Source organism: Microdochium trichocladiopsis, assembly GCF_020744255.1.
Source record: "Microdochium trichocladiopsis strain MPI-CAGE-CH-0230 chromosome Unknown B0I36scaffold_10, whole genome shotgun sequence".
In the NCBI taxonomy this organism is placed as follows: domain Eukaryota; kingdom Fungi; phylum Ascomycota; class Sordariomycetes; order Xylariales; family Microdochiaceae; genus Microdochium; species Microdochium trichocladiopsis.
The window spans coordinates 1,610,875-1,628,244 of record NW_025763553.1 but is presented as its reverse complement, the minus strand read 5'-3'; the positions used below and the strand labels follow the sequence as shown (position 1 = coordinate 1,628,244).

Sequence of the window (17,370 nt, the reverse complement as noted above, 5' to 3'; positions counted from 1 at the left end):
ACGGCCAATTCTGCCTCCCCCGCCTACGCGGACCCTTGTTGCGTCTGCCAGCCGCGTCCCGGCCTCGACGGCCTCGAGCTCCGACTCTGCCGACTTCCCACCGCCGAGCTCCGAGCCGGACGACCCCCCGCCACGACTCTGCATATATCTGTGGCCACAGAATCCGTGTGCGCGACGGCAAGCCGCGGTGATAGAGACCAACAAGGCGACGCTGTAACTAGCGGTTCCTGCGTCGCAACCGACCAGCCACAACCCACAATGTCGCCAAACCAGCCCCAGCCCAGCTTCGTCCACGCCCTCCTGGCCGGCGGCGTCGCAGGCACGACCGTCGACCTCAGCCTTTTTCCCCTCGACACCCTCAAGACCCGCATGCAGTCTAGCGAGGGCTTCTTCGCCTCGGGCGGCTTCAAGGGCATATACCGCGGCGTCGGCAGCGCCGTCGTCGGCTCCGCCCCCGGCGCGGCCTTCTTCTTCTGCACATACGAGGGCGTCAAGGACATCTTGGCCCGGCGGCGCAGGGAACGGGAGAGCAACATCCATCTGCTCTCGGGTGGCCTGGACGGCAAGGTCGCGCCAGTGCCAGGCTGGTCGGCAGAGGCCCTCGAGCACATGGCTGCCGCGTCCCTCGGCGAGGTCGCTGCCTGTGCGGTCCGCGTCCCTACCGAAGTCGTCAAGCAGCGCGCCCAGGCCGGCTTGCACTCGAGCTCCCTCCTCGCCCTCACCTCGATCCTCTCCCAGCGCTCGGCGATAGGCCTCGCGGGCGTCTGGCGCGAGCTCTACCGTGGCTGGGGCATCACCGTCATGCGCGAGGTCCCGTTCACCGTGATCCAGTTCCCGCTCTGGGAGGCCCTCAAGTCCTGGTCCCGCCAGCGCAAGGCCCTCGAGCTCCAAGCCTCTCTCCCATCTTCCATCCCGGGCAGCAGTTCCTCGGCCGCGAGCGCTGCTGCCACGATCGACGTCAGCGCCGCCGAGAGCGCGCTGTACGGGTCCGCCAGCGGCGCCGTCGCCGCGGGCATCACGACACCCCTCGACGTGCTCAAGACGCGCGTCATGCTCAGCAAGGAGCGCCAGGGCGTGCTCACCGTGCTCAAAGACATATACCGAGCCCACGGCGTCCGCCCCTTCTTCGCCGGCATCGGGCCCCGCATCATGTGGATCAGCGCCGGAGGCGCCATCTTCTTGGGCAGCTACCAATGGGCGGTCAATACCTTGTCCGGTAGTGTCGTATAAATCAGTCGCTTTTGCTCCCGATTGAGAGAGGGAGAGAGAGAGGGAGAGAGAGGAGTGGGGAACAGACTTCAACATGGCTGAAATCACGATCCGTCTGCTCCTCTGTACGGGATTGAAAACGACTGTGGATAGCACTCCGGCTCCAGCGTCGGAGCCCCTCTGTGTATACAATTGTATCACTACATGTAACAACCTTTTGCCTGGTAATGATGTCCAGGAGTATTTACATAGAGTTGGATTGAGCGAGTAGTCCTTGGGAGGCGGCATGTTTTCTGTACCACTCACGCTTAGGCAGAGAGGATCACTGCGTAATGGGAACAAGAAAAATAGAGATGATACCCCCACCGCAACGCTTTGGCTTGTTCTCGTCTCATTACTATGCTCAAAGGATAATTGAAATCGATGCCCCGATTCTTTTCGTGCTTTAAAAAGCATAAGGCAAGACAGGAGATCTACGTCGCCGCGACAGGCACTGGGGTACTACCCGCCGCCGTTGGTTGACCAGGGGCCGTTGCACCTATGCCTACGTCCTCTCCATCCTCTGTCACGTCTCCTGCTGCCCCTTCGCCACCCTCGGCGTCGGTTGTTTGTGGTAGGGCAGGCTGAGGGAGTTCCTTGGGTAGCTCCTTACGGCCATTGGCCTTGTAGTGCAGCACCACGTCGTTACCGCCTTTCCAGATGTGTGCACGCAGAGTTGCCAGGCTCATAGTGTTAGGGAGCAACTAATCATGCATACCGAGGTTAGCAATCCTATCTTATTTGATGAAATCCTAGTGAAGGATCATCCAGCAGATGGAAGCTCTCGGGTTCGTGCACAGCAGCCACCCATGGCGAATTGACTTACCTGCTCATTACAGTACAGCTCAAGGTACTCCTCGGGCTTGAGAGCATCGGCATTGTTCTCATCGTAGTCTGGATCGATGCGCTCAGCGACGTAAGCCAGGATCTTGCGCACGCGCAGCATGCGGTTCGCGTTGAGTCGGTTGTTGCCGTCCGCGGTGGCGAGGCTGGGCAGCGTGTCCTGCCACGGGTGAAGGACAAAGGAGACCTTGACAGGGTCCTTCGGCGGAATGATGTTCTGTAACAGAGTGTGAGCAGATATCCAGCTTGTCGATTGGCATTTTTGTTATTCGCAAGACTCACAGTCAGTAGCACGTCTCCTAGCCACATTGGGGCTTTCTCCTCGATGATATCCACGTCCAGACCGACCGTCTCGACCGTGCCTCGGTATAGATTAGCAATGCCGCCAGACGTCTCTTCTTGTATGATGACCTTGGTCCCTGAGGGCAGCTTCAACACCGGTGTGTCGATCGGTAAGCTAGGATGAATGCCTGTCTCGACGAACTTCTCGGGGTTTTCCTGCAGCTGCTTCTCGTACTCGTTCTGGATTTTCTGGATGACTCCGTGCAGATTGTCATCAACCTCCTTCTCGTGGTTCGACGATGATTCGGACTTGTTCTCCTCGGGCTTCTCCTCAACGACGGCTGGCTTCTCGGTTGCGCTGCTTGAGGCAGAGCGGCCAAGCTTTTTGGTGCCAAAAGACATGCCCATGCGGAATTTCTTGCCAAACGCACCACCTTTGCCATTGTCCTTCTTGCCGTCGACTGGCGACTGCGGGGTCTCTTCCTTGGCGGGAGCTGCAGGCGTTGTAGGTGCTGCAGGCGCCTGCTCTGTTGCAGCTGGTGTAGTCGGGACGATTTTGCCCACAGCGTCTCCCGAGTTGAAGGAAGCAAAGTAGTCCTCGCCTGAGGGCCGGCTCAACTGTATTGACCGCTTCACTTCTGATGGGCTTGCCGGGGTCGCCGCGTTCTCGGGAACTCCTGGCAGAGTTCTTGGACCGGGCGTCGCTACGCCTATGCCAAGGCCTGGTGTCTGCGCGAACCCCAAGCCGTTCGCCCGTGGTGTTGCAGGTGAGCTGTCCTGTTCCCAGCTTTGAGGGTTCGCAGTGGGAAGGACGATCGACGTTGGGGGGTTGAGTCTGGCTGCCGCTTGCCGTTTCTCTACGGCTTCATTGAGCTTTTGTCGGTGCGCCTCGTCTCTCTTGATGACCTCATCAATAAGCTTTGCAAACAAGTACCGCAAAATCCACCGGCCCAAGTTTACTGGTTCCACGTTAGCTTATACGGTTCATAACGCATTTCTCGTGCTCGGCGTGCTCGGCAGTCGCAACATACTCCTTTGGTCTTCCCTGAAATCAATCGGCTCCTCCAGTTTTAGCTCGTCCGCGTACATCTCTGCATCAAAGCAATTGAATGGTTCTAGCACGACTGTGAGGTTACCAGAGCTCGTGTCAATTGAACACCATGGAGCAACGGCTTCCAGAGTGTTCACTTCCGGTTCGACATCTTCCAGGTGCCTCTTGCCGAAGCGCTGGATGACTTGGCACTGGCGAATGAGTTAGCGAAGCACGATCATTCTGAACCGAGAGTTGGAAGCTAAGTACCCGTATCAGGTCCCACAGCAGGACATCGCCAGCAGTATCAAGAGTTAAAACACGTCGTCGATCGCTCAGAAGTCTGTGCTTGACAAGACCGTTCTGGCCTTCAATGGTTTCTTCTGGCAAGTGATGGATAGGTTCCACCACGGCAGATCCAGAGTCTGTGACCAGCTCGGATCCTTTCCTGCTGAGTGCGGAGGAAGCCGCCAGGTTTGACTCGGACGCATTCGAAAGAATTGTAGGAAACTTGGCAGTGTTCGAGATTCGCAGGATTGCCTTTGCTGGGATTTCACCTTTGCTCGAACCGTTGACTGTGGTCGCGGACTCATGTGTCTGCCTTGAGGCAATGCTGCTTGAACGCAGGCGGCTAAATGCTTCTGGCAATTGAGCATCTGGACCGGTATTGATGTTGGCCCATCGGTTGATGGACGAGCTTGACGTCGAGCTCCAAATGTAGTCCTGTGTGGCGACGACCTTGCCAACACCATAGTGCTCCTGCGCAATGGCGACAGATAGACCCTCGTCCATCTCTTCCGAACCACGAACATCCGTCTTTACAATCAGGCCGGATCGGTCTGCACTGTAGAAGACGCTCAGTGTAGGATCCTCTGAGAACATGGCCCAGACGCTGTCATTGTGCATGGTCAATGTGTGCATGCACCGACCTGCGGTGACACTCCAGACTTTCACCGTCTGGTCTGAGCTGGCTGTCATGACAGTATCGCCAGCCTCGTTCATCAGGATGGCACGGATGTTGTCGGTATGGCCGAGGAACTTTGTGACGCTCTTGCCAGTCCGAGGATCCCAGAGACGGACTATAGATTCTGGACCGCCACTTGCCATTATGCTCCGACCGGCGCTAAGAGCATAGACGGAGCCCTTCTCTGCGATGTCCTCGCCACTGACGTCGATTTCCAGGGACTTTCCCTTGCCGTTCAGATCCCACAGGTAGATTTTGCGGTCCAGGCCTCCTGACGCGACCCAATCGCCGCCTCTTGGCGTGGCGACACACTTGACGTAGTCGGCATGCTCGCCAAGGGTATGCGCCTCTGCGTCTCCAGAGGATGGCCGCCAGGCTTTGACCGTCAGGTCCGACGAGGCTGACACGAGGGTCGAGCTATTGGCAGCGAGGACGATATCATTGACCCAGTGGGTGTGCGCTTGCGCCGAGGCACGGAACTTTGTTGTCGCTTTTGGCTTCGCATCTGGCTTGCTGTCGTCGGACTCGCAGTTGAGGTCCCAAGCGCAGACTACTCCATCTCGCCCTCCCGAGTAGCTTCGCCATGGTTAGTGTCAGGTATATGGCTCGGAGTCCGGTCTCGCATGGAATGCTGGGAGGCTGTCGCGTGCTTACAGGATGGCATTGTCGGGATCGACAGCGAGGCCATTGACTCCGAGCCTGTGGCCGCCGGAGGAGGAATGATCAAGCTCGAGAGCTGTGCAAGTGGAACATTAGCTATCTTTAAGTGACGGTAGCCAACCCAGCGCTTGTGGACCCTGGTCGGCAAGCAGCGTCTTGTCTCGGGTAGCAGCCGCACTTGCGGCACGATCGAGGTCTGACGCGAGCCGTCGCGCGGGGCAGACATGAGCCTCGGCATGCGGGAGCTTGGAGGGAGAGGCCGTGTTGTTGCGGTGCGGGAGGCGACGGACCATAGCTGACTCTCTGGCGCGCCTTTTTGGCCATCGCCTATCGTGGAGGTGCGACGGTCGATGGGAGGGTGGGCGCGGGCAAGGGTTCAAAGGCCGCGGAAAGACGTAGCGACAGTTGAGACGAACGGTATGTCGAGGTCGGGTCCAGCGCTGGGGACTGTCTTCGGGCGTCGTCTGGGCAGCCGGGCTCGCGGATGGGAGAGCACTGCGATGCGAGACTGGACGAGGGCTGTGTCTGCCTTGCGACGGGACTCGGGGCGAGATGGGTCGAGGCGGGTTAAGTAACGCAGGCGCTAGTTGCCGTAAGGTACGTAGCCAGCGGGCGAAGCTCCCTGGCTCGGTCTGGTCCCCCGCTGCAGGTGCACCAGGCCCGCCCGCCTTGCTGGAGCAGGGCTGGGGAAGGCGCCGCTGTGGGCTGGGCTGGGGCAAGAGCGGCGCAACATTCAAGTGATTGACATCTTGGCTGTGCCACCTCGGCCAGGCCAGACCAGGGGTTGTCCAGGCGGCTCTCCAATCGAATTGCGCTTCCTGTGAGAACCGTCTGCAGTGCCCGCGATGGCCTCCTGCCTCTCTGCTGGCGGCATATTGCTCTTTTTGGTGGACTACAGGAGCTTCGTCCAGGAATCGCCGCACGACACTTCCGCCTGAAGGCGCAGGCTAAACAGACAGGGCAGGCAGGCAGGCAGACAGGACAGGATGGGGCAAGAGGGGAAGAACCCCCCTTGTCGTCTGATCTCCACCAGCTCAGAGCAACGGACGGCGTCAATCTCCCTCCGCGCCGGGGGTCACTGGTGTTGTTGGCAGCAGAGACGCCACTGTCCCCTGCCTCGGCCAGCAAGCATGATAACGTCTCCTCAGGGGGAACAACTCGGATGCTGCGCCTCGGAAAGAGATCAATGCTTGGACTCTCTCTTGTCACTTGACCACAAAGCATGCCGCAACGACTTCAGCCATGCGCGAGCGAATGGCCATGCACACTCCAGCTGAGGTGAGTGGCCACCACCTCTCGGGCCCGGGCTGGTTGTCCCCGCCATTACCCCAGGTCTCGCCTCGTCGCCGCTCATTCGTCTGTACATGGCTGCTTTGACCAACCGAGCAGTTCCCAGCTGCACGGTTGGCACCTTCCCCTTTTCGTCCGCCAGGATGTGTTGCGGCAAGCCGTCGTTCTGTTGGCTGGTCTGTCCGTAATAATTACCTGATGGGCACCAATGCTCGAGGACTGTGCCTCGCCCTGTACTCTATCGTGGCCACTGGCACTTCGTTCAAGAGAAATTGGTTTACATGCTCTGTAAGCTCTGCACTAGGGATATCATCAAGTTCTGCCCCCCCTCCCGCATCTATGGGAGGCGCCCTAATTACATCTGTGTCTTCTGTGCGTGCTGCCTTGCGACTTGCTCCCGCTATTACTAACAGCCACTTTCACCATGGTCAAACATTAGAGCCGCGTCTCGTCTGATCTCTGTCGTCAAAACCTCCCCCGTCTCTTCTGGCCGCAATCTGTCCGGATGTATCTTTGCAAAGCCATGTCGGGTAAGCGCGCGTCGTTGACCTCTCCTTGCATCAGTCGGCCTGTCGCTGCGCTATCATGAAGAAGGCGTTCTCGAGCCTGCGTGTCGCAGACGCAGACGGGATGCGGCCCTGCCTCCTTTGGAAGCCTGGGCTCCCTACACGATAAAGTGGCCGCGTTTAGCAATGCATCCATACACCATGGGGATGATGGGGTATGAGCTGCTTGCGGACCCCGCATCAACATGTCAATGGACCAGTCTTGACTCACCAGGGCCATACCATGATCGCGACAGACCAGGCGAGCTGGTCGCAGAAACGCCTCCGAGCCGGTCCTCGCCACTGCGTTCGAGGGTGTCGTGGCCGACAACATGTCCATGGTCGTCGAAGTAATCTCGCCTTTGCATGTGTCGCCCAGCCATTGCCTGCTGATGGTGCCACTGAGCCTCCTGCCAGCTTCTCGCACATTCGGCACACTCTCCCTCGTTGATCGGCCGGATCGCCCGCGTCACTCGGCATGGGGATTTTACTGAAACTCCGGATGGAGGAGATCCAGACAGCAGCGACAGTGAGGAAAGCCGCCGCCGCCTCAGCTCGGTTGCCGATGGCTTGTAGTGATATAGCTCGTCCTCATAGTTGAGAGTCGGGCGATCAACCACATCATCGGAGAACACGGTCCCATCACCGGCTTCACTTTCGCTATGATCGCAGTGATATGTGTTCTGGTAGATGCTGTGGCCACATGGCGAACGCGTCCAGATATCAATACACATGGTTATATCCGGTTATGTTGTAAGTGCGCCGTCACGTACTCGTCGTTGCATAAGGGCAATGTGATGCCGAGGAGGAATAACTCTGAACTGGATAGCTGGCCGACAGATTGATGACCGGGGATATTTACAATTTTAGAAAGAAAAAAGAGGAGACGAGAGCAAACACGAGCTGACTCTGCACCGCTATCACAGAGTTAAACAAACATCGGAAACACGCCACGCGTGTGTAACTTTTGGCCATTACCCCTCCTCGTCTACTTACCTCCATGCATACTTATGTACATGCACTGGCTCGTTACACGGCACAGTAGAATACAGTACAGACACACTAGCAATGGCGGATGGCGACACACGCGGCTGATCTTCTTCCCAGAGGGGCTCGCCAGACGCATTAGCCTCAAGACGACATGCACGACATGGCCAGAACCTCAAAGCCGCCTCCAAGAGCATGGAAGAGCAGTCTCAACACAGAACAACGACACTTTCGTCCTGCATCGAGGCCACGGTCGTGTAACCATGGCAAGACTACCCAAGGAGGAACATCAAGATTTGCTTTGCACCGTCGCGAGGAGAGGCCCAGCGATCTCGCTCGCTCCAGATCGAGTACACTGTGCCAGGCCGGTAGACGGCATCTTGAGGTCTAGGTGACGTATGCACCCCGCATATACGAGCTCGAGAATCAGACCCGGCCCTTTTGGACAAAGTGCCTGGAAACATCCGATTCCATCCAATTCCTGCAAAAGAACAGGGTGTAAACCGGTGGAGAATGCTAAATGACCTTGAAACCACTGACGATAGCAGGACAACCCCGCTGGCCGCCGCCGCCGCTGCAGCAGCAGCAGCAACAACTAGCAGTGGCAGTGGCGGAGGGCCAAAAGCCAGAAGCAAGTGGCATCGCCACCAGACAGCAACGCTAAGAAAAGGAACGGGCGACCCTCACACCTTCCTAGCCTGAAAGCTTGTTACTCCGTGTGTGCTGGTGTAAGTAAGTGCACGATCGGGGTCCACGCCCACATACACACACACACACACACACACTCCACCCTCTTGGTTCAATCAGTGCGCTTCCTCCCCTTTGTTCCCATGTCTTCGGGGTCTTGCGCACGCACGCATTTTAGCCTTCCGCGCGGCCGTTTTGCCAGCAAAAGCTTAGATAGACCCTTACCCGGCCCAGACCTAGACCTGTCTTGCCCGGCCGACCCAGTCTTGCCCTAACCCCGAAATCTACCTTCCCCATGAGCCTTTCTTTGAGAGCGGTCCTGTCGCCCTCTTATTATAACTACTTAGGGATCAACAGCGCCAAGTGCAGTGCAGTACAGAGAAGTGCGATCCTTCAGCCCGCCGTCCAACGCCGAATATACAACATGGTGAAATGCCCCGACGGTAGACAAGTCATGGGAACTGCGCAGCTCATGGTTCCAACAAGTTCTTTTTGAAGAAAGCCTCGGAACAGCGCTTGGCGAGAAGACTCCAAAGTTTTGCTGACAACCCATCTTCGTTTTTTTGATGAAATTGTGTAAACAACACGTCATTGCGCGTGTATATCGCTGGACATTCAATAATGTGGATGTCTCTTTTACATGCAGACGAGGAGACTTTGAGGGGGGAGGTGCTTGGTGAGAGCATCGCACCCTGCAAGATGTGACTAAACCATGAATGAGCACTGCACCTCTGGGGTCACTACTACTATGGTATGTTCAGTCGCAAACACCCACTGGGCATTTATCACAAACGCTACTCTGTATTTCAAACCAGCAAGCAGCACGTGTTGGATTTGAAAGGAAAAGCAAACCAGCCTCGGTCTTTCGGGAAATTTGCACATCATTGTATGCATATAAAAAGCGAGTGATATCGGTATAACGCTATAAGAAATGGGCCGAACAGAGAAAAAGCCCAGTAGTACTACATTATTCGTATGTGTGTGCGTGTGCTCTGAACTCGAAATCTCCAAAGACTCCTTGATCGTAAAAAAATCTTCCCTTTGTCCTGAAACCTTGGCCCAGGATGCAACCTGTGTCAGAGGGACATGCCCATACCCGCTTTCGCTTTTTTCTTTGCGGCTCATAGGTCTCCATGATTTGACCCTTAAATCTCCTCAATCATGCTTCCTCAAGGGGCTCTCCTGCTCCAATCGTCGCCAGGGGCAGCACTAAGCCAATCCAAGGTATGCCTGCACGCTCCCGGACAAAGTGCTCACCTCAGTCTTGCTCGCATTGCCACTCGACCCCTTCCGCACGGTAATGTCGTGGCCAACCCAGCCGTCGTGGCCGCTAATCTTGTGCACGTCCCTACCGGTGATTTTGATGCTCCCACTCGTCGTGGCGGCGTGCAAGTCGCCCTGCCAGGCCTCCGGGTAATGCAGCACAATGCTTCCGCTGGTTGTCTTGTGGGTAGCTTTGAGGAGGTTCAAGCTTTGGGAGTTCCCGCTTTTCCTGGCGGCGGTGCTGCTGCCCGCTATGGCGGTCACAAGGTCTCCGCCAACAGAAGGAGGGAGGAGCGAATTGAGAGGGCTGCCATCGCCGACAGGCTCGTAAGGAGTCGGCTTGATCTCCCTTGTAGGGATCGTATTGGCGCTGCCGAACCAGATTGGATCCAGGATTTCGACGTTCAGGTGGCTGCTGGTCGTCGATGTTTCAAGAGTGGCCGGGCTCGAAGGGGAGTGGCTGCCAAGATCGATTACGGGCAGCAGGATGAGATCGACGCCGCCAGACGTGGTTTTGATGACAGTCTTCGAGCCCTGGATCAAGTCGAGGTGCAAGGTGCCTGAAACTCCCTTGATGCTGGTCACGTAATCGCGGTCTGGAACGTTGCTGGTGGAGCGGATAGGCATCGCGGCGTGGATGCTGCCCGAGGTTGTGTGGATGGTCAAGGCGGCGGACTCGGGCGCCGAGGAGAGGATCTCATGGGGTGTGATGCTCACGTCGATATTGCCAGAAGTGGTGTGCAGGTCAAGGATGTCGTAGAGAGGGTAGTGGCCGCCTATTTTGCCGCTCGTCGTGCCAACCTTGACGACTCGCGAGTTGAGCTTGTAAGCGTTGGGTGGGGTGGCATAACTTGAAGGCATCGTCAAGCTCTGATCGATACTCGACATGCCAGAGCCTATGTCACCACTGATGCTGGACAGCGTCAGCATGTTGGTGAGCTCCAGCGAGAGATCGTCGAGCGTGTAGATGCCAAGACTGATGACATCGACATTGAGCTTGCCGACCTTGGCGTCGGCCGGGAGCCAGATGGTGGTTCGGATCTCGAGGCAAGGCAGCCTGGGGGGGAAGTCGCTGTCAGTCCTGCGCGGCACGCTGATCTTCATGAGCTGTGCTGAGTTGTCGAGGACCACCTTGAGGCGCAAGTCCTCATAATCGGTCACCATCTGCATCCGCATCTCCGGCTTCTGGCCGTCCTTGGCCTGGCGGATCGTGACTGAGCCGGACACTGATACAGAAGATCTGCCTTCGCCATCGTAGAGATCCTCGATGAAGGTGATGTCCTTGGCGCTGTGGGCATCCAGGGGCAGCAGTAGGTCATCGAAGCGGAATTTGGCGTCTCTGCAATAGCTTGGTGAGAAGATCGGAGCGTTGCCCGGAGCGGACGGGCCTTCTCCAGGCTCTCCGGGCGTTGAGTCGATGGGTTTAGCTGGCTTGAGCGTGCTCTCCTGTAGGGCCGACATGTTAGTTGGTGCTTCTAGTCTCGTATGGGCCGTATGGGCTGGAAAGAGGGTGGAGGAGTTGACTTGCCTTGTCCTGGGCACCGGAAAAGGGGGTGGCTATAAATGCCAGGGCGATAGCGAGGAGGATGATGCCGCCAAGGACAACCTTCCAGTTGAGCCAGGCTGGCAAGCGGGAGCGGATGCTACGATAGTTGTGCTTCCAGGGTGGCGAGGTGCCGGCCTCCTCGTCAGCCGGGCGGCCGCTCATGCTCTGGGGATTGCGGCCGAGCAGGGGATCGTACTCGGCGTGCCTTGGAGAGCCCATGGTGGTGGAGGGAGGGCCAAAAGTGTTGTAGTTGGCGGGGATGCTGTGGCGGCTGGCGGCGTCGTCGCTGTCGTCGTTGTCCTGGCGGTTTGTGGTAGGGGAGAGGGGGGTTGAGGCGGAGGGGCTGTAGGCCGGAGGGGCATCTGAATATACCGAGGGCGGGCGTGCGTGGATGAGGGTGGAGCGAGGTATCGTCGAGGTGGACGACGGGGGCGGCGGGTGGTGGGCGGCAGCTTCGCGGGCTTTTGCGGCGGCGTCGTCAGCGTGGCGGCGGGCGACGTCCGGGTCCTGGACCATGACCTGGGGGACGTGGCTGCCCGACGACGACGCGGCAAAGTAGCCGTCCGAGGGCGAGAGGTGCTGGTCGTCGCCGTCGTCGCCGCTGTCTGGGCCGTCGCGGCCCGAGTAGAGGTCGTCCGCGTACGGCATGGTGTTGTTTTGTCGTGTGTTGGGGTGTTGTGTCGTGGCACGCAACGCGCGGCAGGCCAAGGCAGCAGCACTTGGGCAGGGGCAGGAACGGCAGGAGCAAAGGAGCAGGCGCCGCGAATTGCCTCGACCAAGACAAGCCAGGCAGCAGCAAACACAGTCAATGGGCGGACGGATGGTGTTGCAAGAGAGTTTGACGCAGGAAGCCCGGGGCCGACGCTCTCCACCCACTCCGAGATGAGCAGCAGGTCGAGGGAGAAGAGATCGGGGAGGGTCCTGGGCGCGCTGACGTGCAGGCCCGGCTCCGAACTCCGACTGGTGGAGTCGAGCGCCGGCCGCCTGGCCGGGCAGCAGCCTGCTGCTTCCCCGCACTCCACGCCAGGCAGCGACTTTCTTCAAAACGCTTATCCAGCCAACCACGCCCCCAGCCTCAGCCGATCCCTCCCTGCTGCCAACCAGGCCAGGTTATCACTTGGAAGCTTCCACTTCAGCAGGTGGTCGTCACCACTGTCGCGTCATAGCCTGCCCGTCATCCGCTTGGGGGACGGTCAGCTCCGGCCAGACTGCCGAGAGCCACCAGGGGTGCAGCTTCATCATCTTAGCCCCACGAGCTTAGGACGACGACACGCCAGGCTAGGCATGCCAGGGACAAGACGCCTTAGACTCGAAAAATGGCTCGGCATGTCCACGATTCATCCCAGCCAGATCTTGGCCTGACAGACACCCAGTCCTAAACTCTGTGGACGTGTCAGATCAACTCTGGTCAGTGACTGCATGGGGACGTTCCGTACATGGGCCGTGTCTTCGCATCATGGGCGGCCCGCAACTACTTATTCATGCTTACCTGCCCAATGGAGCCGCCCATGGTTTCTAGCTGTTTTCTGTGCTCTTGTTACGGACCAAAGACGTTGGTGGCACTGCTCTTGTCTGTATCCTTGTGCGGCCTATGCTTCATGTCGTGGATGCTGCCAACTTTTGGGACTTGGAGGACACTCTATAACGAACAAGCCCATACCAGAAATGCTGAGCATTGGACTATGAACCCGGCCATGTTGTAACAAGCTGCTCCAGGGGGTTCATCCTGTGCTTTTGCAGGCTCGAAATAGGTGACGCGATGGCCTCGAATAGAAATACGCTGCTCGGTAGAAACCACCATCAACGCTCGTCTCCATTGCGCATCCATCTCCAGCCTCCCAGAGGCACTGCCTGCCTAGGCCAAACGGGTGGGCACGATGATATTCCCTGTCCCGCTCCCCTTCGTGCTCCATGCTCTCTTATAGAACACTTGTCGTTTCAGAACACCACAGGCATGTAACCTACTCGGCCGGGGGAGAAAAGTCGAGACATGACTGCATCGCGCAAAGCTCTGCAGAATACCTACCTACCAAGTTCATAGTAAGTCCACAGCATGTCAGTGGAATGAATAAAATTTCCATGCCCTGCGGTGGCTCGGTTCTGAGGCAGTATATCACATCACGTCCACGCACCAGTCCTGAGCTTGTACAACGCCGGCTGTTCGTTCAGTATTGGTAACTTGGAGCTGAACGTACTTAACTAATATGGTCTGAGGCATTTGCGAAGTCAGGGTATAATACTTGTTTCGAGCTTTGGCCATCAAAACCTCATCTCAGAACAGCATACACAACGCCTCTCCGACCCGAGAGGCTCCTCTCTGCAAAATCCAACTCAGCGGTGCCAGCTGCTCGATCAGGATGGATACCCACGCCTCGCTTTGGAATATGTCTCAGAGGGATTGCGAACCAGAGCCCATCAGCATCAGCAGTCACTCTGGAATCTCTCATCCACAATGCATTGATACTGTGATATCTACAAGAGCATCAGTGAGCAGGTCCTACGAGCGAAACCCGTGCTAAGTGCCTGTCGAATCTTAAGACCCCCATCGCCAACCCAAAGAGATGGGACACGTTCCCTTTGCAAAGTCTCGGCTAAGAGAGCGTGGGAGTAGTCACCTCCACGTAATAGACCTCGAGGATGTGGGATCCGCCAACCAGCCATTCAGACTCTTCAAGCACTGTGTGTTCTTTTGGTGTACTTGGCAATCAAATAGGCCCCGGGAGCATTGGACAAAAAGAGACTTCTTTCACACGAGTCACAGACCGCCCTTGCACACAACGAAAGCTCGCGGCAGCGGTTCAGAACAGCGAGATATATCCTCCTATGCCAGATAACGCCACCACCTTGACACTTCTCCTTTGTGACGTTAACACCTGCCCACGTTGCACACACCAGAGGCGGCAGCCGATGCGACAGCCGATGCGACAGGTAGTAAATGCTCCGGCTTGGTGACGGGAGACGTAATCGAACATGAAAGAATGTTATAGGCGGACAGCCCCAACAGTGTCACAACCTCGCCGAGGGAGAAAACGAAGACCTGCCGCGGGTGGGCTTTGTGGTAATTACAACGAGCGATCGGGCGCCTTTACGACACACTAAAAATGGCGACCTTACACGAAATCAACAAGGGCAGGACCATCTGTGAGTGATGACCTATAAGTTCGACGCCTAGTGCCAGTCCTGGTAGAAATGTACGGGTAGTATCCACGGTGGTGGTTTTGCATAGCACAAGTATTCTAGCGGCCACCCAGCTCCGTCCCAAAAGACAATCACACCGCCAACGTTTTGATACGTTACACTGCATCATAACACCGTCCATCTGCCGTGTTGGTCCACGTTCCTGCCGGCCCAAAGTCCCCAGTCTCGCTGGTCATACTGTTTGTTCTTTGTTTCTTTTCTTCGTTTGTGTTTTTCCTACATTTTGCTACTCTTCACGAGGCCCCCGCAAGTCCTCGCACCCGGACAACCACGAGTGATTCTGCAATTATTCAAAGTCTCTATTCCCGCGCGGCGGACAGGACAGCCGGAGCGCCGCTCCCGGGGTCCGAAACAAAACAGCTCGAGCGCCGGCACGCGGCACACGGCACGCGGCACGCGGCGCTAGCGATATCGGCTAACAGTGGCCAATCACCGCGTTTGATCTGCCGCACAAACAGAACCGCTTCGAAATCTTGGTACGAAATGCAGGGGACACGAGAGGGTTATTTAAAGTTTGGAGCTTGTCCAAGACAAGAACATCATGCAGCGTGGCGGAGGGTGGGTGTGGCAACCTTGAACTCGGACGTCGAGCCAAACTGCATTCGGCATCATCTGAGACGGCGCATGGGAGAAGGTGGACGTCGGGGCTATGATATTCTGATTGGTCAATTAGGTGACTTTCATGCAAGTCTTCATGCAAGCTGTGCGCCGCTGATGAACGTCTCCCTTTGCGATGGTGTAGACGGGGAGTGTGTCGTCGGAGGAAGCCTGCCCTGGCGAAAGGGGGCCCAAGGCTGAGACGCTGGCGACGGGTGTGCGGAGCGTTTGGTCCTGATGTGCATCTGACACTCGGGAAGCGTTGCCGACGGCTGACTTTGCATCTCTTTGAGCTTGATAGAGTTGGTACTTGGCCTGGAAGTTCTCCCGGGGCGTTGCTTTCTAACGTGGCGGTTGGAGTGTACTCGCACGCACATTGTCCTGGTCTGTAGACTTTGACTTATGTGGCAATTGTCGGATTGACTTATTGCCTTTCTTCCCCATTTGAAACGTCACCTTATTTACCATCGGCGTGCGGCACCGGCGCCCGCCCCCCCCCCCCCCCCCCCGCGTCGCCCCTCCGTGGTGGCGCAGGTGAGATGCCGGAATCCGGGCTTGGCCTCCAGGGCACCACCACGGGCGGCAGGAGGGCTTGCCTGGTAGGCCATAAGGCCTCGCACGGTAGGCCGTGCTCGCGACGGAATCGGACTCATCTACCGAGCACACTAATCAATATTGGAGCGCCACTGGTGAGCGTGACGGATCACTTCCGGGCTCTGCCATGCCAGAAAGGTCGGTTTCTTATATTACTTTTATTTCATCCGCAGCAAGGTATAGGCTTGAGATCTGGAGAGGGTGGAACAGATAGAGGAAACGAGCTTGCCCGAACTCACCATGTTCAAGTCCGGAGAAGCCAGCGACAACTAACACCGAGCGTGTCACAAAAGTAGGCACGCTGGGTACACGAAAAACAAGAACCCGCGAGAAATGAACAAAGCAGCCCCAACAACAACATTAACGAACATCAGCCGTGGCCGCCCCATATGAAACAAAACCCTGATGTGGAAGCAACCACTGGGTTCTGGAATGTATCAAGCCGACCTCCGTGGGGGCAAGCAACTCGCTCGGTAGTTCGAGTCATTTGTGTCTCAGATCGCTTCCGCCCTACGTACTTTCCTTCTTTTCTTTTTCTTTTTCCTTTTTCCTTTTTCCAATTTCAGAAACACGATGATGACGTGGAGCGGCGCGGATATCAAGCTTTCGCCCATTCGCCCTTTTCCTTCTGGAATGTCTCACAACGCACAGACAGACAGCCAAGTTCTTTTCCATTCTCTGCTCACGGCCGGCTTCGGATAGTTAACCATCCCCAATGCAGACACGGAAGATGCGTAATCACGGTCCACTCCTTTTTCCAGAACAACACATGCTTAGACAAGCAAGGCAAGACAGCCTTCCCCCTTCAGCGGAGTCAGCGGAGAAGCTTGCGCCAACTACCGATAACCAAAGAAGCAAGAAACAGAGTTTGTTGCCAGGCCCGGACCTGGAAGCGCGCGATGGTGAAGACCCCCCGGCGGATTTAGGCTTGACAGAGACGAGCCCGAAACTCTAAGCCCGCCCCTCCTTCAAGAGATAGAGATTGACATGGCGTATGTGTGCAAGCCTCACTCTGTGGTGTGTGCGTGTGCGTGCGTGTGTGTGTGTGTGTATGTGTGTGTACCCCATTTGTCAGGAAACCTCTTTCCCACTCTACGCACACCCAAGGTAGCATGTAGCACTTTCTCGAGACGAGCGTCGTCATTATCCGTGATTCAGCAAAGCGGACGCCTGAAGAAGCCTTGTTTCCGGCTGGACGGGGGCATAGGCACACGGGTAGAGCGCGATGTTGCTTCCCACCCGGCCACCCGGGGATGGGGCAAATGCAACCTGGTTATGCTCCCTAGGTTCGAGGCAAGCCAAGCTGAAGCTCACCAAGGCCGAGAGAGACAAGCCACGCCTGAATTTGCTAGAGTTCAACTGACAGCTGACAGAAGCTTGAGTGTCTCGCTCTCTCTCTCTCTCTCTCTCTCTCTCTCTCTCTCTCTCTCTCTCTCTCTCTCTCTCTCTCTCCCACCCTCTGCTCCTCTCTCCTCGAGTACACTAGACAAAAACAAGCTCCCACATTGCCAGAGGTGCCTTCCCCCGAAACTCCGTCATACCGGGTTGCCAGCCACCCCCCCTCCTTCCTCCTCCTACTCCTCCTCCTACTCCTCCTCCTCCTCCTCCTCCTTCTAATCATTTCCTCCCTCCCCAC

General features: G+C 57.1%; 5 protein-coding genes across 5 annotated transcripts; 2 read left to right on the top strand and 3 right to left on the bottom strand.

The window, feature by feature from the left end:
* Positions 1-258: 258 nt before the first annotated feature.
* B0I36DRAFT_252577 (s-adenosylmethionine mitochondrial carrier protein-like protein) lies at positions 259-1,230 on the top strand (the record flags this gene model as incomplete). The annotated part of the gene is made up of 1 exon (XM_046150695.1): positions 259-1,230. The coding sequence occupies one exon, from the start codon at positions 259-261 to the stop codon at positions 1,228-1,230; it is 972 nt and encodes a 323-aa protein (XP_046007414.1).
* Positions 1,231-1,682: 452 nt separating this feature from the next.
* B0I36DRAFT_367640 (uncharacterized protein) lies at positions 1,683-5,320 on the bottom strand (the record flags this gene model as incomplete). Its single annotated transcript, XM_046159505.1, has 7 exons — positions 1,683-1,952; positions 2,075-2,308; positions 2,374-3,332; positions 3,405-3,615; positions 3,674-4,943; positions 5,022-5,103; positions 5,164-5,320. The coding sequence occupies 7 exons, from the start codon at positions 5,318-5,320 to the stop codon at positions 1,683-1,685; spliced, it is 3,183 nt and encodes a 1,060-aa protein (XP_046007413.1).
* A 1,258-nt stretch (positions 5,321-6,578) lies between these two features.
* B0I36DRAFT_334028 (uncharacterized protein) lies at positions 6,579-7,811 on the bottom strand. The gene is made up of 2 exons (XM_046155294.1): positions 7,095-7,811; positions 6,579-6,981 (listed from the first exon to the last, which is right to left on the bottom strand). Exons 1-2 carry the CDS (start codon positions 7,594-7,596, stop codon positions 6,878-6,880), a joined length of 606 nt encoding a protein of 201 aa, XP_046007412.1. The 5' UTR covers positions 7,597-7,811; the 3' UTR covers positions 6,579-6,877.
* A 1,591-nt stretch (positions 7,812-9,402) lies between these two features.
* Positions 9,403-12,219, bottom strand: B0I36DRAFT_435083 (uncharacterized protein). Its single transcript, XM_046162746.1, has 2 exons — positions 11,328-12,219; positions 9,403-11,245 (listed from the first exon to the last, which is right to left on the bottom strand). The coding sequence occupies exons 1-2, from the start codon at positions 11,991-11,993 to the stop codon at positions 9,746-9,748; spliced, it is 2,166 nt and encodes a 721-aa protein (XP_046007411.1). The 5' UTR covers positions 11,994-12,219; the 3' UTR covers positions 9,403-9,745.
* A 3,996-nt stretch (positions 12,220-16,215) lies between these two features.
* On the top strand, positions 16,216-16,744 carry B0I36DRAFT_334024 (uncharacterized protein). Its single transcript, XM_046155293.1, has one exon. The coding sequence runs from the start codon at positions 16,450-16,452 to the stop codon at positions 16,687-16,689; it is 240 nt and encodes a 79-aa protein (XP_046007410.1). The 5' UTR covers positions 16,216-16,449; the 3' UTR covers positions 16,690-16,744.
* The last annotated feature ends 626 nt before the right edge of the window (positions 16,745-17,370 follow it).

Coding starts and splice junctions, on each gene's coding strand:
- B0I36DRAFT_334028 (XM_046155294.1), bottom strand. CDS start 7,596: ATGTGTATTGATATCTGGACGCGTTCGCCATGTGGCCACAGCATCTAC. Junction 6,982..7,094: donor GCGATCATGGTATGGCCCTG/GTGAGTCAAGAC, acceptor TTTATCGTGTAG/GGAGCCCAGGCTTCCAAAGG.
- B0I36DRAFT_435083 (XM_046162746.1), bottom strand. CDS start 11,993: ATGCCGTACGCGGACGACCTCTACTCGGGCCGCGACGGCCCAGACAGC. Junction 11,246..11,327: donor TTTCCGGTGCCCAGGACAAG/GCAAGTCAACTC, acceptor TCGGCCCTACAG/GAGAGCACGCTCAAGCCAGC.
- B0I36DRAFT_334024 (XM_046155293.1), top strand. CDS start 16,450: ATGCAGACACGGAAGATGCGTAATCACGGTCCACTCCTTTTTCCAGAA.